Consider the following 22,293-nt stretch of genomic DNA (forward strand, 5'->3'; position numbering starts at 1 on the left):
AAATGTATGTGAGCTACTTAAAACATAATACTTAAACTCAGCACTTACTTCAAGTTGGTCAAGCTGCTAGAATAATATTAGTAATTATAATATTAATAATCAGTATTATTAGTAACTATTAATGAATAAAATAATTTAATAACTATTATAAATGGCAACACCACCAACCTGTTTGTATGTGAAATAGTGACATCCAGTGGCGATAGCGTTGAACTGCAGCAAGAGCATTGTTGTTCAGTATGAGGTCATTTGGCGACATCTGGTGGCAAAACAGAAGTACGGCAGACAAAACAAGCGTTTCTGTGTTAAGTTTATTATGAGATGGTGTTACAAAAGGCACTATTTCATGATAACCCTGCATTATTGTTGGAGCTAGTAATAAATGTGCGGATTTACGGACTTCCAATCTATTTTGGGTCGTTCTATTTTCGACACATTTTCTACGTGTAGTCTTCAGATCTTAGTGTAGCGCAGGTATTTCTTCCCGGACGGGACTTCTTTAGTGGTCACGCCGTTAGGGAACAGTTTAGCCGCTTCAGCGTCCGAGACGTTCGGAAGGACCATGACTTTGTCACCGGGCTGGAAGACACAAGCAATCACACAGTAACAATAACAAACTTGATTATGGATTAATCACTTTTTTTTTTAAACAGCGCTGACTAGTGGTGACTGTAAGGATAGGCAAAGGGGAGTTTCAGACAAACAGTACAGACAACTTGTGTAAAAAGACAGCTAATGGAGGGTTCCCGCTTCACACACATCTAAATACACTAACAATTTTTATTTATTTTTTTTACACACACGCCCACTCATTCTTGGGTATGACTTGTGAAAATGTTTGGACTTTTAACTCCTTTTTTACTTTTCTTCCCCGCCTTCCTGTGCGTCTTTTCTGGGTGTTTTTTGGACATTTTGCGCATTATGGCTGTCCCGCGGGACTTATGGAACTCCAACCCGGGGAAATATTTGAAACAGTGTTGGGATTTTTTTTACGCCCATCACGATGTATAATATATATACTTTATTATTTTTTTTTTTTACACGGACAAATCATAATACGGACAAACAGATTTTTTACATACATGCCAATCAAAAATGGGACATATATATATATATATATATATATATATATATATATATATAATCTGTCTGTATTATGATTTGTCTGTAAAAATATGTCTGTCCGCAATATTTGTCCGTGTAAAATAAAATATGTATGTCCGTATTATTTCTGTGTAAAAAAAAAAAAAAAGTGTGTATATATATATATATATATATATATATATATATATAAATGATAAATGGGTTGTACTTGTATAGCGCTTTTCTACCTTCAAGGTACTCAAAGCGCTTTGACATTACTTCCACATTCACCCATTCACACACACATTCACACACTGATGGAGGGAGCTGCCATGCAAGGCGCTAACCAGCAAACATCAGGAGCAAAGGTGAAGTGTCTTGCTCAGGACACAATGGAACGTGACGAGGTTGGTACTAGGTGGGGATTGAACCAGGGACCCTCGGTTGCGCACGGCCACTCTATCACTGCGCCACACCGTCACTAATAAATATATATTAACAGACAAATCATAATACGGACACCAATAGATTTTTTTTAATTTCGACAGAAAAAATATATCTACTGCTTGAAATTGCATACCTTTTAAACATTACTAGTATCCTATATTGCAGGGGTCGGCAACCCGCGGCTCTTCGGCTCTAAAACCTGTTAATCACCGACCCCCCAGATTGTTGCGGGGAGATTCCGGAATTCAATGCCTCTCCCGGACATCACCCGGAGTCAACGTTCTCCAATTTTCACTCGGACTACAATATTAAGGGCGTGTCGTGATGATATTACTCTTAATGTCCTCTTGAACGTCATCGCGCCTGCCATTCACGGAATGCTATTTACCTGCCGACCGGACACATGCATTTCGCTGCTTCTATCGGCACATGTATGAGATTGCAAGGCATACTGGGTGACACAGAGTTCACTGACTGTTGTGATATAAACAACTTTAACACTCCTACTAATATGCGCCACATTGTGAACCCACACAGAAGAAGAATGACAAACACATTTAGGGAGAAAATCCTCACAGTAACACAACATAAACGCAACACAACAAATACCCAGAATCCTTTGCATCCATGACACATCCTGACTATGTTATACACCCCACAAACACCAAAAGAAAAGATAGATATAGATAGGTGGATAGATAGATTCGATCAATCGATCGATTGATCGATAGATAGATAGATTATTGATTCCTTCAGGAGAGTTCCTTCAAGAAAATTAAAATATCGACCAATACCGATATATACAGTCGTGGAATTAACACATTATTATGCATAATTTTGTTGTGATGCCCCGCTGGATGCATTAAACAATGTAACAAGTTTTTTCCAAAATAAATCAACTCAAGTTATGGAAAAAAAAAAGGGCCTGCATTGCACTGCCATATTTATTATTGAAGTCACAAACTGCATTATTTTTTTTTAACATGCCTCAAAACAGCAGCTTGGAATTTGGGACATGCTCTCCCTAGAGCATGAGGAGGTTGAGGTGGGCGGGGTAAGGGATAGCGGGGGGTGTATATTGTAGCGTCCCGGAAGAGTTAGTGCTGCAAGGGATTCTGGGTATTTGTTCTGTTGTGTTGCGGTGCGGATGTTCTCCCGAAATGTGTTTGTCATTCTTGTTTGGTGTGGGTTCACAGTGTGGTGCATATTTGTAACAGTGTTCAAGTTGTTTATACAGCCAACCTCAGTGTTACCTGTATGGCTGTTGACTAAGTATGCCCTGCATTCACTTGTGTGTGTGAAAAGCCGTAGATATTATGTGCCTTTAAAGTTTATTGGCGCTCTGTACTTCTCCCTACGTCCATGTACCACTCCGTACAGCGGCGTTTTAAAAAGTCACGCATTTTACTTTTTGAAACCAATACCGATAATCTCCGATATCACATTTTAAAGCATTTAACGGCCGATAATATCGGCACTCCGATATCATTGGACATCTCTATTGATTATGAATCGACAATCCATTTTGAATCCAATTTTGAACCCCAAGAATCGAATCGAGCCGTCCCAAACATTCACACCCCTCGTTCTAGAACAGGGGTCGGCAACCCAAAACGTTGAAAGAGCCATAGTGGACCAAAAATACAAAAACAAATCTGTCTGGAGCCGCAAAACAAATTTAAAAGCCATATTACATACAGATAGTGTGTCATTAGATATAAATTCAATTAAGAGGACTTAAAGGAAACTAGATAAGCTCCAATATAGCTACAAATGAGGCATAATGATGCAATGTGTACATATAGCTAGGCTAAATAGCATGTTAGCATCGATTAGCTTGCAGTCATGCAGTGACCAAATATGCCTGATTATCACTTAATAACGTTCACAAAACTCACCTTCGTGCATTCATGCGCAACTGTAAAAGTTTGGTGGACAAAATAAGACAGAAAAAAAAGTGGCATAAAACACGTCTTAAAAAGTCGGAGAAAGTTGTATATGTAAACAAACCATGGTGCGTTCAAGGACCGCCAAAATTAGTAGGACAAAACGGCGCTCGCCAAATACTCGAATCAGTGAAGCATGTTTAATGTAAACAGTGTGCTTTATAACAACTGGGGAGGTTTGTGTCGTGTTTGTTCTCCTACAGAAACCATATTAAAACCAAAAATGTTTTTTTCTTTCATTTTTTTCAGTATTTCATACCATCCATCCATCCATTTTCTACCGCTTATTCCCTTTCGGGGTCGCGGGGGGCGCTGGCGCCTATCTCAGCTACAATCGGGCGGAAGGCGGGGTACACCCTGGACAAGTCGCCACCTCATCGCAGGGCCAACACACATAGACAGACAACATTCACACTCACATTCACACACTATTTTTTTAAAAGCTCCAGAGAGCCACTAGGACGGCGTTAAAGAGCCGTGGGTTGCCGACGCCCGTTCTAGAAGGAAATGAACACCAGGTGCGTGTTTACCTTCCAGTCGGCAGGTGTGGCCACCTTCTTCTGCGCCGTCAGCTGCAGGGAGTCGATAACTCGCAGCAGCTCGTCAAAGTTCCTCCCGGTGGTGGCAGGATAGAGGATGGACAGCTTCAGTCGCTTATCCGGCCCCACCACAAACACCTGACCCAGACAGGAACATCAGCCCGTGTTTTACTGCATATTTCTCTGTGTGGGATTTCATTCTCACGCAGCGAGCGGTGAGCGGAATGCCGTCCTTGTCGATCTCGTCGGGGTCCAACATGCCCAGCTGGGTGGCCAGCTCCCTCTTGCCGTCGGCAATGATGGGGAAGGGGAGAGGAGTGGCGGCCTGGCTGTTGAACGCCATCACGTCCTGTGAACACACGGAGATAATAAATATAGATACTGTATACCAGGGGTCACCAACGCGGGGCCCGTAAGGACCAGATGAGTCGCCCGCTGGCCTGTTCTAAAAATAGCTCAAATAGCAGCACTTACCAGTGAGCTGCCTCTATTTTTTAAATTGTATTTATTTACTAGCAAGCTGGTCTCACTTTGCTCATCATTTTTAATTCTAAGAGAGACAAAACTCAAATAGAATTTGAAAATCCAAGAAAATATTTTAAAGACTTGGTCTTCACTCGTTTAAATAAATGTATTTATTGTTTTACTTTGCTTCTTGTAACTTTCTGAAAGACAATTTTAGAGAAAAAAATACAACCTTAAAAATTATTTTAGGATTTTTAAACATATACGTTTTTACCTTTTAAATTCCTTCCTCTTCTTTCCTGACAATTTAAATCAATGTTCAAGTACATTTTATTTCTTATTGTAAAGAATAATAAATACATTTTAATTTAATTCTTCATTTTAGCTTCTGTTTTTTCGACAAAGAATATGTGTGAAATATTTCTTCAAACGTATTATGATTAAAATTCAAAAAAATTATTCTGGCAAATCTAGAAAATCTGTAGAATCAAATTTGAATCTTATTTCAAAGTCTTTTGAATTTCTATTAAAATTTTTGTTCTGGAAAATCCAGAAGAAATAATGATTTGTCTTTGTTAGAAATATAGCTTGGTCCAATTTGTTATATATTCTAACAAAGTGCAGATTTGATTTTAACCTATTCAAAACATGTCATCAAAATTCTAAAATTAATCTTAATCAGGAAAAATTACTAATGATGTTCCATAAATAATTTTTTTAATTTTTTCCAAAAGATTCGAATTAGATAGTTTTTCTCTTCATTTTTTTCGGTTGAATTTTGAATTTTAAAGAGTCGAAATTGAAGATAAACTATGTTTCAAAATAAAATTTGCATTTTTTTTCGTGTTTATTTTTTTAAACCGTTCAATTAAGTGTTTTATTTTCTACAAAAAAACTTCCGTAAAAGGAAAAAAAATGTACGACAGAATGACAGACAGAAATACCCATTTTTTAAATATATATATATAGATTTATTTATTAAAAGTAAATTGAGCAAATTGGCTATTTCTAGCAATTTATTTGAGTTTGTATCAAACTGGTAGCACTTCGCAATAATCAGTACCCCAGAAGTAGCTCTTGGTTTCAAAAAGGTTGGTGACCCCTGCTGTATACAGTATGGACATAAAGATTACCGTATTTTCCGGACCATAGGGCAGACTGCCGATTCAGGTCTTTTTTCATACATAAAGGCACATTAAAGGGGTCATATTATGTTTTTTTTCTAAATGTAAAACACTTCCTTGTGGTCTACATAATATGTGATGGAGGTTGTGGAGGGGGGCGTGGTCTGCGGGCAGGGGAGTAGATTGCCCAGCTGGAACTTATATATCAACCACCTATCTTTAATGCTTCATGGTTGAATTAATGTATGTATGTATGTATATGTATGCTTGCTTTAATACTATTATCTTGTGTTTTTCATATAGCGTTGTTTTTGTTGTTGTTGTGCTTGCTACCATGTTTCATCATTCCATATATATATATACTGCCCTCTGGACCCCCTGTCAAAAACTTCTTCTAGCTTATTTGGGGGACCCTTTCACGTACCAACTTCTTTAATTGATGATATTCACTACTATTGAAATTGTTTTAAGAAATAGTGAATAAACTAAAGCTTGAAACGTACTTGACGGACTTACGTACTTGACGGACGGATGTACGGACGGACGAACGTACAACCCAGATGTAGAAGCTAACTCTTAATGGCCACTATAGTCTTAGTAGCGTAGTGTATTTGTTCATCCTATGGTCACATATGGGACGCGGGTTGTCTTACGTCAGCACCGGAAGTAGTAAAATCAGCTGTTCACCTGGCGGGTTTTTTCGCGGATGAATAGGGAAGTCCTTCTTTAGCTGCCGTCTTGTTTTATCACATATTGCTGCCTTTGCATCTGTCAGTGTTTAGTTTTGTATGCACAGTAAATCAACAAAACATCCTGACTTTGGAGCAATGTTCTCAGACTGTAGTATTTGGCTCTCTAGTACAGTGTTTTTCAACTTCTTATGAGCCAAGGTACATTTTTTTGCGTTGAAAAAATCCGGAGGCACAGCACCAGCAGAAATCATAAACTCAGTTGACAGTTAAAAGTCGTTGTCGCAATTGTTGGATATGACTTTAAAGCATAACCGAGCATGCATCAATATAGCTCTTGTCTCAAAGTAGGTGTACTGTCATGACCTGTCACATCACGCCATGACTTTTTTTGAGTTTTTTGCTGTTTTCCGGTGTGTAGTGTTTTAGTTCTTGTCTTACGCTCCTTTTTTTGGTGGCTTTTTCTCTTTTTTTGGTATTTTCCTGTAGCAGTTTCATGTCTTCCTTTGCATAGCCTTCCCTAAGCTTCAATGCTCTTAAGGGCACTCACCTTTTGTTTATTTTTGGTTCAAGCATAAGACTACCTTTTTACCTGCATTTACAAAGCAATGAACTACCAACTGCCACCTACTGCTATGGAAGAGTATTACACGGTTACTTTGCCGAGCTCTAGACAACAACAACACATAAATTGCTGACTATAATTAATGGTTTGCAAAAAATGTTTTTCACCCAAATATGTGAAATTAGATCATCTCCCCAGGCACACCAGACTGTATCTCACGACACAGTGGTTGAAAAACACTGCTCTATTAGATGCAATGTATTGGGACCCTGATTTATGTCTTAACATGGTCACACCTCCTCTAAATGGAAGCTACTTTTCCCTGTTTGTGTCTCAAGATTGGTAAAAATACAAGCACACACACACACACACACACCGAGGGTTATGTCTCTTGCTGGATAGAATAAACTTAGTCTTCTCCACGGTAGCTTTAAAAAGACACCAAAGTCCCATAACCTGCACAGCTATTAAACTGTGATCGTCTTCAATCTTTACGACCTGCACATAAAACGCATTTTTGTGCTTACTTTGAAAAAGATGACTGGGGGTTTTTGTCCTATTCATTGAACGGTAACACAAACACCCTGCATTAAGTAACCTATTCTTACATAGCTCTGTTGTTCATTGACCCACGGTAACGTTTTTACTGCTGCTTGCGTAATTTCAACACGCAAACGTGTGTTTTTTATGACAAAGGAGGAATTGATGTAATAAAAGATACATACACTCTGTACTGTTACTTGATTGTATTTCTAATTTAAATTGATGGCGTGGCGCGGTTTTGAGAGCGGCCGTGCCAGCAACCCGAGGGTTCCTGGTTCGATCCCCAGCTTCTGCCAACCTGTGTCCTTGAGCAAGAAACTTCACCCTTGCTCCTGGTGGGTCGTGGTCCCACCATCAGTGTGTGAATGTGTATGTGAATGGGTGAATGTTGTAATTCGTTGTGCAGATAACAACCTCAAAGTGCCAAAGTGTGAAAAAATAGTAATAATAATAATAAAAAGATAAAAAATAAATAAAATACAAACTAGGAACAACCCAATAGCTATAACCAGCATGTATGTCTACAAAAAGTTTTTTTTTTAAAAAAGATGGGTTTTTAAGCGTTTTTTAAAAGCATCTACGTCAAATATTGACGTTAAAGATTTCTTTTTTTGTGAAGAAATGTTTAGAATGAAGTTCATGAATCCAGATGGATCTCTATTACAATCCCCAAAGAGGGCACTTTAAGTTGATGATTACTTATGTGTAGGAATCTTTATTTATAATTGAATGACTTGTATATTTTTCAAAAAGTTTTTAGTTATTTTTATATATTTTTTTCCAACTAGTTCAAGAAAGGTTGATTGGCAACACTAAATTGGCCCTAGTGTGTGAATGTGAGTGTGAATGTTGTCTGTCTATCTGTGTTGGCCCTGCGATGAGGTGGCGACTTGTCCAGGGTGTACCCCGCCTTCCGCCCGATTGTAGCTGAGATAGGCGCCAGCGCCCCCCGCGACCCCGAAAGGGAATAAGCGGTAGAAAATGGATGGATGGATAGTTCAAGAAAGACCACTACAAATGAGCAAAATTTTGGACTGTTATACAATTTAATAAATCAGAAACTGATGACATAGTGCTGTATTTTACTTCTTTATCTCTTTTTTTCAACCCAAAATGCTTTGTTCTGATTAGGGGGTACTTGAATTAAAAAAATGTTCACAAGGGGTACATCACTGAAAAAATGTTGAGAACCACTGTTCTATTCTACATGGTAGTGTGATAGAGGGGCAGTACATCTAAGAAGGACAGCACCAGACTGGAGAAACTGACAGGTGGGCCGCTTCTACAATCGGAATAAAACTGGGCTCACTGGTGACGCTGGCAGAGAAGAGGACTGCGGAAAAAACTAATGAGCATCATGCCCAAAAAAAGTCTGCGGGCTATAGAGCGTTTTCCGTTCGGGCTCCAGTACTCTGGAATGCCCTTCCGGTAACAGTTTGAGATGCTACCTCAGTAGAAGCATTTAAGTCTCACCTTAAAACTCATTTGTATACTCTAGCCTTTAAATAGACCTCCTTTTTAGACCAGTTGATCTGCCGCTTCTTTTCTTTTTCTCCTCTGACCCCCCCTCCCTTGTGAAGGGGGTTTGGTCCGATGATTATGGATGAAGTACTGGCTGTCCAGAGTCGAGACCCAGGATGGACCGCTCGCCTGTGTATCGGTTGGGGGTATCTCTACGCTGCTGAGCCGACTCCGCTTGGGAGGGTTTCTTGTGGACGGGACTCTCGCTGCTGTCTTGGATCCGCTTTGAACTGAACTCTCGCGGCTGTGTTGGAGCCACAATGGATTGAACTTTCACAGTATCATGTTAGACCCGCTCGACATCCATTGCTTTCGGTGCCCTAGAAGGGGGGGGGGGGGGGGGTTGCCCACTTCTGAGGTCCTCTCCAAGGTTTCTCATAGTCAGCATTGTCACTGGTGTCCCACTGGATGTGAATTCTCCCTGCCCACTGGGTATGAGTTTTCCTTGCCCTTTTGTGGGTTCTTCCGAGCATGTCGTAGTCGTAATGGTTTGTACAGTCCTTTGAGACATTTGTGATTTAGGGCTATATAAATAAACATTGATTGATTGATGTAACCCTGCTAGAATTTTACTTTTCCTGAGGGAACTCTCCTGAAGGAATCAATAAATTTATTTCTATATATACAATTTATTAATTTCTATCTTGTCCGTCTGTCCGTTCGTCCGTGTGCTGAGTTTTGTTCCTAGGGGGCGCTAGAGCCCAATTTTAAGTTTTTTTTTTTTTTTTTTTTTTATTAGATCGCAATTTTCGCCAGTCCTGATGTGTGTGTCCAGTTTGGTGAGTTTTGAAGCATTTTAATGGGGTCAAATTACAAATGACATATTTTAGGAAACTTTTTTTGAAGGGGTGTTTGCCAACTTCCTGTTGATTTTTGCGGAAGGATGTCACTTTATGAAATGTAGGTCTAAGTCATAGAGGTTTTTGTTTCATGTATATGCTCAGGTTGAAATATTGAATCTTTGTTACCTACCTCTAGTGTTCAAAACACTATATGCTCAGATTGAAATATTGAATCTTTGTTACCTACCTCTAGTGTTCAAAACACTATATGCTCAGATTGAAATATTGAATCTTTGTTACCTACCTCTAGTGTTCAAAACACTATATGCTCAGGTTGAAATATTACATCTTTGTTACCTACCTCTAGTGTTCAAAACACTATATGCTCATGTTGAAATATTGAATCTTTGTTACCTACCTCTAGTGTTCAAAACACTATATGCTCAGGTTGAAATATTACATCTTTGTTACCTACCTCTAGTGTTCAAAACACTATATGCTCAGGTTGAAATATTGAATCTTTGTTGCCTACCTCTAGTGTCCAAAACACTATATGCTCAGGTTGAAATATTGAATCTTTGTTGCCTACCTCTAGTGTCCAAAACACTATATGCTCAGGCTGAAATATTGAATCTTTTTTACCTACCTCTAGTTTCAAAACACTATATGCTCAGGTTGAAATATTGAATCTTTGTTACCTACCTCTAGTGTTCAAAACACTATATGCTCAGGCTGAAATATTGAATCTTTGTTACCTACCTCTATTGTTCAAAACACTATAAGCTCAGGCTGAAATATTGAATCTTTGTTACCTACCTCTAGTGTTCAAAACACTATAAGCTCAGGCTGAAATATTGAGTCTTTGTTACCAACCTCTAGTGTTTAAAACACTATAAGCTCAGGCTGAAATATTGAATCTTTGTTACCTACCTCTAGTGCTCAAAACACTATATGCTCAGATTGAAATATTGAATCTTTGTTACCTACCTATAGGGTTCAAAACACTATATGCTCAGGCTGAAATATTGAATCTTTGTTACCTACCTCTAGTGTTCAAAACACTATATGCTCAGGCTGAAATATTGAATCTTTGTTACCTACCTCTATTGTTCAAAACACTATAAGCTCAGGCTGAAATATTGAATCTTTGTTACCTACCTCTAGTGTTCAAAACACTATAAGCTCAGGCTGAAATATTGAGTCTTTGTTACCAACCTCTAGTGTTTAAAACACTATAAGCTCAGGCTGAAATATTGAATCTTTGTTACCTACCTCTAGTGCTCAAAACACTATATGCTCAGATTGAAATATTGAATCTTTGTTACCTACCTATAGGGTTCAAAACACTATATGCTCAGGCTGAAATATTGAATCTTTGTTACCTACCTCTAGTGTTCAAAACACTATATGCTCAGATTGAAATATTCAATCTTTGTTACCTACCTCTGATGTCCAAAACACTGTATGCTCGGATTGAAATATTCAATCTTTGTTACCTACCTCTAGTGTTCAAAACACTATATGCTCATGTTGAAATATTGAATCTTTGTTACCTACCTCTAGTGTTCAAAACACTATATGCTCAGGCTGAAATATTGAATCTTTGTTACCTACCTCTAGTGTTCAAAACACTATATGCTCAGATTGAAATATTGAATCTTTGTTACCTACCTCTAGTGTTCAAAACACTATATGCTCAGGTTGAAATATTGAATCTTTGTTACCTACCTCTAGTGTTCAAAACACTATATGCTCATGTTCAAATATTTAATCTTTGTTACCTACCTCTAGTGTTCAAAACACAATATGCTCTGATTGAAATATTGAATCTTTGTTACCTACCTCTAGTGTTCAAAACACAATATGCTCTGATTGAAATATTACATCTTTGTTACCTACCTCTAGTGTTCAAAACACTATATGCTCAGGTTGAAATATTGAATCCTTGTTACTTACCTCTAGTGTTCAAAACACTATATGCTCAGGCTGAAATATCGAATCTTTGTTGCCTACCTTTAATGTTCAAAACACTATATGCTCAGGTTGAAATATTGAATCTTTGTTACCTACCTCTATTGTTCAAATTACTATATGCTCAGGCTGAAATATTGAGTCTTTGTTACCAACCTCTAGTGTTTAAAACACTATAAGCTCAGGCTGAAATATCGAATCTTTGTTGCCTACCTTTAGTGTTCAAAACACTATATGCTCAGGTTGAAATATTGAATCTTTGTTACCTACCTCTAGTGTTCAAAACACTATATGCTCAGGTTGAAATATTGAATCTTTGTTACCTACCTCTAGTGTTCAAAACACTATATGCTCAGGTTGAAATATTGAATCTTTGTTACCTACCTCTAGTGTTCAAAACACTATATGCTCTGGTTGAAATATTGAATCTTTGTTACCTACCTCTAGGGTTCAAAACACTACATGCTCAGATTGAAATATTGAATCTTTGTTACCTACCTCTAGTGTTCAAAACACTATATGCTCAGGTTGAAATATTGAATCTTTGTTACCTACCTCTAGTGTTCAAAACACTATATGCTCAGGTTGAAATATTGAATCTTTGTTACCTACCTCTAGGGTTCAAAACACTATATGCTCAGATTGAAATATTGAATCTTTGTTACCTACCTCTACTGTTCAAAACACTATATGCTCAGGCTGAAATATTGAATCTTTGTTACCTACCTCTAGGGTTCAAAACACTATATGCTCAGATTGAAATATTGAATCTTTGTTACCTACCTCTAGTGTTCAAAACACTATATGCTCTGGTTGAAATATTGAATCTTTGTTACCTACCTCTAGGGTTCAAAACACTACATGCTCAGATTGAAATATTGAATCTTTGTTACCTACCTCTAGTGTTCAAAACACTATATGCTCAGGTTGAAATATTGAATCTTTGTTACCTACCTCTAGTGTTCAAAACACTATATGCTCAGGTTGAAATATTGAATCTTTGTTGCCTACCTCTAGGGTTCAAAACACTATATGCTCAGATTGAAATATTGAATCTTTGTTACCTACCTCTACTGTTCAAAACACTATATGCTCAGGCTGAAATATTGAATCTTTGTTACCTACCTCTAGGGTTCAAAACACTATATGCTCAGATTGAAATATTGAATCTTTGTTACCTACCTCTAGGGTTCAAAACACTATATGCTCGGATTGAAATATTGAATCTTTGTTACCTACCTCTAGTGTTCAAAACACTATATGCTCAGGCTGAAATATTGAATCTTTGTTACCTACCTCTAGTGTTCAAAACACTATATGCTCAGGCTGAAATATTGAATCTTTGTTACCTACCTCTAGTGTTCAAAACACTATATGCTCAGGTTGAAATATTGAATCTTTGTTGCCTACCTCTAGGGTTCAAAACACTATATGCTCAGATTGAAATATTGAATCTTTGTTACCTACCTCTACTGTTCAAAACACTATATGCTCAGGCTGAAATATTGAATCTTTGTTACCTACCTCTAGGGTTCAAAACACTATATGCTCAGATTGAAATATTGAATCTTTGTTACCTACCTCTAGGGTTCAAAACACTATATGCTCGGATTGAAATATTGAATCTTTGTTACCTACCTCTAGTGTTCAAAACACTATATGCTCAGGCTGAAATATTGAATCTTTGTTACCTACCTCTAGGGTTCAAAACACTATATGCTCAGGTTGAAATATTGAATCTTTGTTACCTACTTCTAGGGTTCAAAACACTATATGCTCGGATTGAAATATTGAATCTTTGTTACCTACCTCTAGTGTCCAAAACACCATATGCTCAGGCTGAAATATTGAATCTTTGTTACCTACCTCTAGTGTTCAAAACTATGCTCAAGCTGAAATATTGCACTTTGTAGTTACTATTCTGTGCTACTTTTACCTCTGGAGTTCCCATCCTACAATTCAGCTAGACTTTTTTTTGGTCCATGTCTAAAAACAAATACATTGACATGAGATTTTGTTGTTCTGTTTTTTTTGCCAGTGCCATAAAGCCACAATGCTTGGGGATTTGGAGTCTTGAATATTAACCGTCAAATCGAATAAAAGGATATCGTTTTTGAATCGAATCTGAACCTGTGTATCTAGACGCATATCGAATCGTTTATCAGAGAGAGATGTGTGTGTTGTGTGTGTGTTTCACCTTGCTCCAGTTGCGGTGGTCCTCCACGTTGTCAACGGACAAGGCGATCATCTTCACGCCGCGCTTGGTGAACTTGTCGCTGATGTTGGCGGCGCAGGCCAGCTCGGTGGTGCAGACGGGCGTGAAGTCCTTCGGGTGGGAGAACAGCATGCCCCACCTGCCCGTTCAGAGAGGAGAGCCTGACGTCATCATCAGCAAGACCTTCTCTGAACACGGTTACGACGAAAAATCCCCACTTTTGAGCCGACCTGATAACTACAATAATTACATACAAAACTCAAAACCAGTGAAGTTGGCACGTTGTGTAAATGCTAAATAAAAACCAAATACAATGATTTGCTAATCCTTTTCAATTTATATTCAATTGAATAGACGGCAAAGACAAGATACTTCACATTCAAACTGGTAAACTTTGTTATTTTTTTGCAAATATTAGTTTATTTGGAATTTGATGCCTGCCACGTGTTGCAAAAAAGCTGGCACAAATGGAAAAAAAAGACTGAGAAAGTTGAGAAATGCTCATCAAACACTTATTTGGAACATACCACTGGTGAACGGGCTAATTGGGAACAGGTGGGTGCCATGATTGGGTATTAACACAGATGCCATTATATGCTCAGTCATTCACAAACAAGGATAGGGCAAGGGTAACCACTTTGTCAACATATGCCTGAGCAAATTGTCCAACAGTTTAAGAACAACATTTCTCAACTAGCTATTGTGAGGAATTTAGATTTTTCACCATCTACTGTCCGTAACATCATCGAAAGGTTCAGAGAATCTGGAGATATCACTGCACGTAAGCGACAAGGCCAAAAAAACAACTTTGAAAGCCTGTGACCTTCGATTTCTCAGGCGGCATCCAAAAGCGACATCAGTGTGCAAATGATATCATCCCATGGGCTCAGGAACACTTCAGAAAACCACTGTCAGTAACTACAGTTTGTCGCTACATCTGTAAGTGCAAGTTAAAACTCTACTATGCAAATATAAAACCATTCATCAACAACACCCAGAAACGCCGCCGGTTTCGCTGGCCCCCGAGCTCATCTAAGATGGATCGATGCAAAGTTTACTGAGTGTTGTTAAAAGGAAAGGCCATGTGACACAGTGGTAAAAATTAAAAGCCTTATATAACTGTTACAACGAAGGCAACACATGATGTAAGTGTCTATATTAGCTTACTATCAAAGGCTGACACAAATCTTTGTTGACAGAAATGTTGTATTTTAATTTTTATTCTACACATTTTTGCAACATTGGAAATCATTAGTAAAATGGAGGCTTCTCACAGGATGAGATAACTTCTGGAAATTACTGGCTCAGAATGGCCAAAGGTATAGATGTGTGTGTCCAAGTTAAAGGAAACAGCAGGTTTTCTTCTTCTAATGGATTTATGACAATCTTTGCAAGCTGGGTAACCTTTGATGTGGAGATAATGAGGAGATAATGTTTGAAAAAAGGTGACGGGTTTTTACAAAACATTTGCTTTGAAGGGGTAATTGCCAACTTCCTGTTGATTTTTGCTTAAGATGTAAATGAATGAAATGTAAGGTCTAAGTGAGACCTACATAGAGGTTTTTGTTTCATGTCTCTACGACATTCCTACCGGAAGTTACAAGCAGTTGTGTCTGTTTTTCTTCCTAGGAGCAGTTTTGTCTGTGTTTTATTCCTAGGGGGCGCTAGAGCGCAATTTTGAGGGGTTTTTTTTAAATTATTATTAAATCGCAATTTATGTCAGTCCTGATGTGTGTGTCCAGTTTGGTGAGTTTTGAAGCATTTTAAGGGGGTCAAATTACAGCTCAGGGCGGCAAAAATGACATTTTTTAGAAAACGTTTGTTTTGAAGGAGTTTTTGCCAACTTCCTGTTGAGTTTTGCTGAAGGAAGTCCATGTATGAAATCTAGGTCTAAGTCAGACCTACATAGTGGTTTTAGTTTTATATCTCTACGACATTCCTAACGGAAGTTACAAGCAGTTTTGTCTGTGTTTTCTTCCTAGGAGCAGGTTTGTCTGTGTTTTATTCCTAGGGGTCGCTAGAGCGCAATTTTGAGTTTTGGGGTTTGGTTTTTTATTAGATCGCAATTTTTGCCAGTCCTGATGTCTGTGTCCAGTTTGGTGAGTTTTGAAGCATTTTAAGGGGGTCAAATTACAGCTCAAAGCAGCAAAAATTACATTTTTTAGAAAACTTTTGTTTTGAAGGAGTTTTTGCCAACTTCTTGTTGATTTTTACTGAAGGAAGTCCGTGTATGATATCTAGGTCTAAGTCAGACCTACATAGAAGTTTTTGTTTCATGTCTCTACGACATTCCTAATGGAAATTACAATCAGTTTTGTCTTTGTTTTTTTATAGGGGGCGCTAGAGCGCAATTTTGAGTTTTTTTTTTTTTTATTAGATGGCAATTTTCGCCAGTCCTGATGTGGGTATTAGATTTGGTGAGTTTTGAAGCATGTTAAGGGGGTCAAATTACATCTCAAAGAGGCGGCGGTATAATAATAATAAAACCTTTGAAATACAATAGGGTCCTCTGTCCCAAAGGGACATTTGGTCCCTAAATAAAGCACGACAACCTGGTGGAATTTCATTTTTTAACCTTTTTAATAAAAATAAAAAAATGTGCCTTGGCTCAAAATTTTTTGAAAAACATTGCTCTAGAGCCAGGGGCTGGTGACCCCTGAACTGGTTGAAAACTAAACGCATTCCAATGACTAAAACTACTACAGAACTGCTGGCAAAATCACCACACCTTGAAAGCGCCACTAAATCCTCTGTCGGTACAGATCTGAGTTAGAATGACTAATCCTTTAGAAGATAATTGCTCCGTGGAGTCACAAGCGTGTGCAGCCTTGCAAATTTCACAAAAGTCACCCAACACATGATTCATCATGCTTGTTGTTCACATGACTAAGCAATTCAGTGGAATAATCTTCCTGTCTCTAAGCGCAGGTACAAATGAAAAAATAATTTTAAGTATTTTTTTCTATGAAAATCTAATAAATATGAAGAAAATGGTTTATCGGGATATAATGATTTAATGTCGGCCATTTACCATCTTGGAATGGCAACTGCATACTTGCAAATGAGACTCAGAAGGTTAAGAAATCAAGAATTAACTACACAACACAGTTATTATATATCATATAATATTATTATTATTATTATATATCAGGGGTCACCAACCTTTTTAAAACCAAGAGCTACTTCTTGGGTACTGATTAATGCGAAGGGCTACCAGTTTGATACACACTTAAACAAATTGCCAGAAATAGCCAATTTGCTCAATTTATCTTTAATAAGTAAATCTATATATATTTAAAAAAAGGTTATTTCTGTCTGTCATTCCGTCGTACATTTTTTTTCCTTTTACGGGAGGTTTTTTGTAGAGAATAAATGATGGAAAAAACACTTAATTGAACGGTTAAAAGAGGAGAAAACACGAAAAAAAAATTTAAACATAGTTTTTTTTTTAATTTCGACTCTTTAAAATTCAAAATTCAACCGAAAAGAAATGAAGAGAAAAACTAGCTAAATCGAATATTTTTGAAAAAATTTAAAAAATAATTGGTAATTTTTCCTGCTTAAGAATAATTTTATAATTTTGATGACATGTTTTAAATAGGTTAAAATCCAATCTGCACTTTGTTAGAATATATAACAAATTGGACCGAGCTATATTCCTAACAAAGACAAATCATTATTTCTTCTAGATTTTCCAGAACAAAAATTTTAAACGAAATTCAAAAGACTTTGAAATAAGATTTAAATTTGATTTTAAAGATTTTCTAGATTTTCCAGAATATTTTTTTTGAATTTTAATCACAATAAGTTTGAAGAAATATTTCACAAATATTTTCCGTCGAAAAAACAGAAGCTAAAATAAAGAATTAAATTAAAATGTATTTATTATTCTTCACAATAATACAAATTAAAAAAAAATCCTCAAACATTGATTTAAATTGTCAGGAAAGAAGAGGAAGGAATTTAAAAGGTAAAAAGGTATATGTGTTTAAAAATCCTAAACTAATTTTTAAGGTGTATTTTTTTCTCTAAAATTGTCTTTCTGAAAGTTATAAGAAGCAAAGTAAAAAAAATTTATGAATTTATTTAAACAAGTGAAGACCAAGTCTTTCAAATATTTTCTTGGATTTTCAAATTCTATTTGAGTTTTGTCTCTCTTAGAATTAAAATGTCGAGCAAAGCGAGACCAGCTTGCTAGTAAATAAATACAATTTAAAAAATAGAGGCAGTTCACTGGTAAGTGCTGCTATTTGAGCTATTTTTAGAACAGGACAGCGTGCTACTCATCTGGTCCTTACGGGCTACCTTGTGCCCACGGGCACCGCGTTGGTGACCCCTATTATATTTTATATGGGAGAGTGGCCGTGCCAGCAACCTGAGGCTTTGTGGTTCGATCCCCACCTACTACTAACCTCGTCATGTCCCTTGTGTCCTTGAGCGAGACACTTCACCCTTGCTCCTGATGAGGGCCTTGCACGGCAGCGCCCGCCATCAGTGTGTGAATGTGTGTGTGAATGGGTGAATGTGGAAATAAGTGTCAAAGCGCTTTAAGTACCTTGAAGTTAGAAAAGCGCGATACAAGTATAACCTATTTACCATTAATATCCATCCATCCATCCTTTTTCGACCGCTTGTCCCTTTTGGGGACGCTGGAGCCTATCTCAGCTGCATTCGGACGCAAGGTGTCGTACACCCTGGACAAGTCGCCACCTCATCGCAGGGCCAACACAGATAGACAGACAACATTCCCACACTAGGGACCATTTAGTGCAGGGGTGTCCAAAGTGTGGCCATTTGCAGCCCGCAGGTATTTTTTTAACGACCCCACGGTACATTTCAAAAATACGATTGTACGTTTTAAAATTTTTTCAAAGTGATATAAAGGAACAAACGGGTGAAATGTAATAGGAAAATGTTGCAATGTTTACTCTAATAACACAAAGCTGCCATGCAGGCTGTTTCTTTCTTTAAAAAAAAAATAATGAATCAAAATCAATGTCATTATGAATTATTGACCTATTCAAGGCTCCATACGTCACATAAAATTTTCCACTTTGAGATATTTTTGGGGGAAAATATTGTGTTTGCCATGTAAAAAACTGAACTGTTTTTTTAGGGCCTAAAATGAACAAACAAACAAAATAAACAACAATAAAATGTATAATTGACGGATAGATTTGAAGTTGATCTCGAGATTATTGTGTTAAAAGTAAACAGTAAAAAAAGATATATAATTTATTTAACACTTTAATGAGTAGGACCCTTTTGATCCCCAATAATTTTAGTGTGATTTGTTTTTAAGTGTCATTAATCAAAAAATAATAATGAATTAAATCAATTGTGTTATTAGTTATTGACTTTTTTAAGGCTCCAATTATTATATAATCTCAAATATTCCACTTAAAAAAATATTGGGTGATAATATTGCATATTTTGTGTTTTTTTCCATCAAAAAACAGGGTTTTCTTTGACAAAAAGAACATACAACTTAAATCTTTAAAATCATTATATCGACAGATGGACCTAATGTTGATCTGGAGATTTGAAACTTGAATAATAATAAAACAAAATAATACTCTTTAAAATACGCTGTAAATAAATGCATATCCTCTGAAAGTATGTCTTTAAATAGCCATGAACTGGAAGATGCACTTTTTAATCAAGATACATTTAAGAAATTAATTAAACTATTTTTTGGAATAATAAATGAACACCACACTAGAAATGCAAATGATGCATGTCTTCAGAAATGGATGATGGATTAAACATTTTTGATGGATGACGGATTAAACATTTTTGATGGATGGTGGATTAAGCATTTTTCCAAATGCTTATTAGCATTTGGAAAAATGCCAATAAGCCCTTTAGAAACATTAAAGATAAGCTGACTCAATTTAAGATATTGAATAGATTGTATTTTAAATCTTCTCAGCTGTTTAAAATTGGTGTAGTCAATAGCAAGTTATGTGCCAAGTGTCGGGCAGCTGAGGGAACTCTTGTTCATTTATTGTGGGAATATAAGAGAATAAAAGAGTTATGGTTGAAAACAACAAAAGAAGCAATCACATTCCTTAATATAATCATCCCCATGACATTGCAAACTTGTATTCTTGGGGATCTCCATCAATTTAGTAACGTGTCATCAAAGAGTAAAAATGCATTTCTTTCAATACGGATAATAACAAAACGCGTAATATTAAAAAAATGGATAGATGATAGTCCAACTCGTACTGACTGGTATACACAAGATATGGAGATGATATCAGTAGAAAAAAATGCATTTAGTTTAGTTTGGATAATAATGAGTCATATGTTGGAATATGGGATCCATTACTGAAATTTGTTTTAAGTATTAAATGAACCAAAATATGACTTATTATATCTGTGTGTAAAATATTGGACACACTTTGTCATCAAACTTATTAGATGCTATGCATTGTTCATTTTTTTTTTGTATTAACTTTAATGATATTTTTCAATGAGGGATTTTTTTAATCACTGCTATTTTGAAATTGTTACTAATATTGATAATATTCATTTTTGTTTAACTACTTTTAGATTATACCGTGTCATGTTTGTGTGTCCTCAATTGCTCTGTTTATTGCTATTCTGAATGTTGCTGGGTCGGGTTTGGTTTTTGGAATTTGATTGCATTATTATGTATAGTTTTGTTGGATGGATTAATAAATTCATTTAAAAAAAAAAAAATAATAATAATACTGAATAATGACACATTTTTAATATTATTTTTTTGACCAAAACCCTTTGGGGTCCCCGGGATCAAGCCTGAGTGGAGGCCAAAATGTTTATTGGTTATACATCAATCAATCAATCAATGTTTACTTATATAGCCCTAAATCACTAGTGTCTCAAAGGGCTGCACAAACCACCACGACATCCTCGGTAGGCCCACATAAGGGCAAGAAAAACTCACACCCAGTGGGACATTGGTGACAATAATGACCCAGTGGGACATCAGTGACAATGATGACTATGAGAACCTTAGAGAGGAGGAAAGCAATGGATGTCGAGCGGGTCTAACATGATACTGTGAAAGTTCAATCCACAATGGATACAACACAGTCGCGAGAGTCCAGTCCAAAGAGGATCCAAGACACAGCACATACATATATTTTATTGTTTTTTTTTAATTAAAAAAAATGTAAAAATGGCCCCCGCTTGATTTTTCAGTCTGGGGCCCTAAGTGGAAAAAGTTTGGACACCCCGGATTTAGTGTATTACAGCGCTAGAGCTGTCACGCCCCCCATTTACTTCCGGGGTCATGATTAATACAGACGTTTTGTTAACGCTATATTATAAAAATATAACGCTATATTATAAAAATACAGACGTTTTGTTAACGCTATATTATTAAAAAAATTGAAAAACCAATTTACAAACACAAGCTATGGGATGACGCATTTACTTCCGGGGTCACGTTTCCTCTTATGTCATCCCATAGCTCGTGTTTGTAAATTGTTTTTTTAAATTTTTATAATATAGCGTTAACAAATCGTCTGTATTTTTATAATATAGCGTTGTATTTTTATAATATAGCGTTAACAAAACGTCTGTATTAATCATGACCCCGGAAGTAAATGGGGGGGGGGTTGGCGTAACAGCGCCTATCTCAGCCGTATTGTTTAGAATTTTCCAGAAAGTCTATCATGACACAACAGTTTCTACCCTGATAGACAAATCATGCTTACACAAGGCAGCGTGGAAAACAGTGGGATTGAAGTCAAAGTGTGACAGAAACCGGTATAAAAAAATATATAATAATATTTGAAACAATTAAGAGTTTTTGTACCCAAAATGGAACTATGGCCTTTAAACAGTGGAGAGCTTGCGTCATCATAACTCACACACGCAGCGTGAACTTGGACTTACGAGCTGCCCAGGAAGTCGTGGAATTTAATCCTGCCGATGGTGGTGTCGGCCTCAAAGTTGGGGAATTCATCCCCGAGCAGAATTCCAGGCATGAACGGCGGTTGTGTGCGGGTCCGGGCGGGAGAAAGACGACCGATTTGCGGCTTCAGGAGGACCAACCTGCCCCGGTGTATTTTAGTAGCAAAGCGGCGTGCGCATACCCGGAGGTAGGCGCGATTTGGTGGGAACTTGTGTGGACCAATGAGAGGGCAGTGCCACGCCCCCTAGACCCCCCGCCCCCCCCCCCCGCCCCCATTTACTTCTGGGGTCATGATTAATACAGACGTTTTGTTAACGCTATATTATAAAAATATAACGCTATATTATTAAAAAAACAGACGTTTTGTTAACACTGTATTACAAAAAAAAATTAATTAAAAAAAAAAATTTACAAACACAAGCTATGGGATGACGTAAAAGGAAACGTGACCCCGGAAGTAAATGTGTCATCCCATAGCTTGTGTTTGTAATTTT

General features: G+C 37.0%; 1 protein-coding gene across 1 annotated transcript; it reads right to left on the bottom strand.

Annotated features, from left to right (window-relative positions):
• Positions 1-293: 293 nt before the first annotated feature.
• On the bottom strand, positions 294-21,983 carry prdx6 (peroxiredoxin 6). The gene is made up of 5 exons (XM_061887812.1): positions 21,781-21,983; positions 13,873-14,029; positions 4,221-4,364; positions 4,007-4,153; positions 294-579 (listed from the first exon to the last, which is right to left on the bottom strand). The coding sequence occupies exons 1-5, from the start codon at positions 21,870-21,872 to the stop codon at positions 454-456; spliced, it is 666 nt and encodes a 221-aa protein (XP_061743796.1). The 5' UTR covers positions 21,873-21,983; the 3' UTR covers positions 294-453.
• Positions 21,984-22,293: the final 310 nt, after the last annotated feature.

Source organism: Nerophis ophidion, linkage group LG26 (assembly GCF_033978795.1).
Source record: "Nerophis ophidion isolate RoL-2023_Sa linkage group LG26, RoL_Noph_v1.0, whole genome shotgun sequence".
Lineage (NCBI taxonomy): Eukaryota > Metazoa > Chordata > Actinopteri > Syngnathiformes > Syngnathidae > Nerophis > Nerophis ophidion.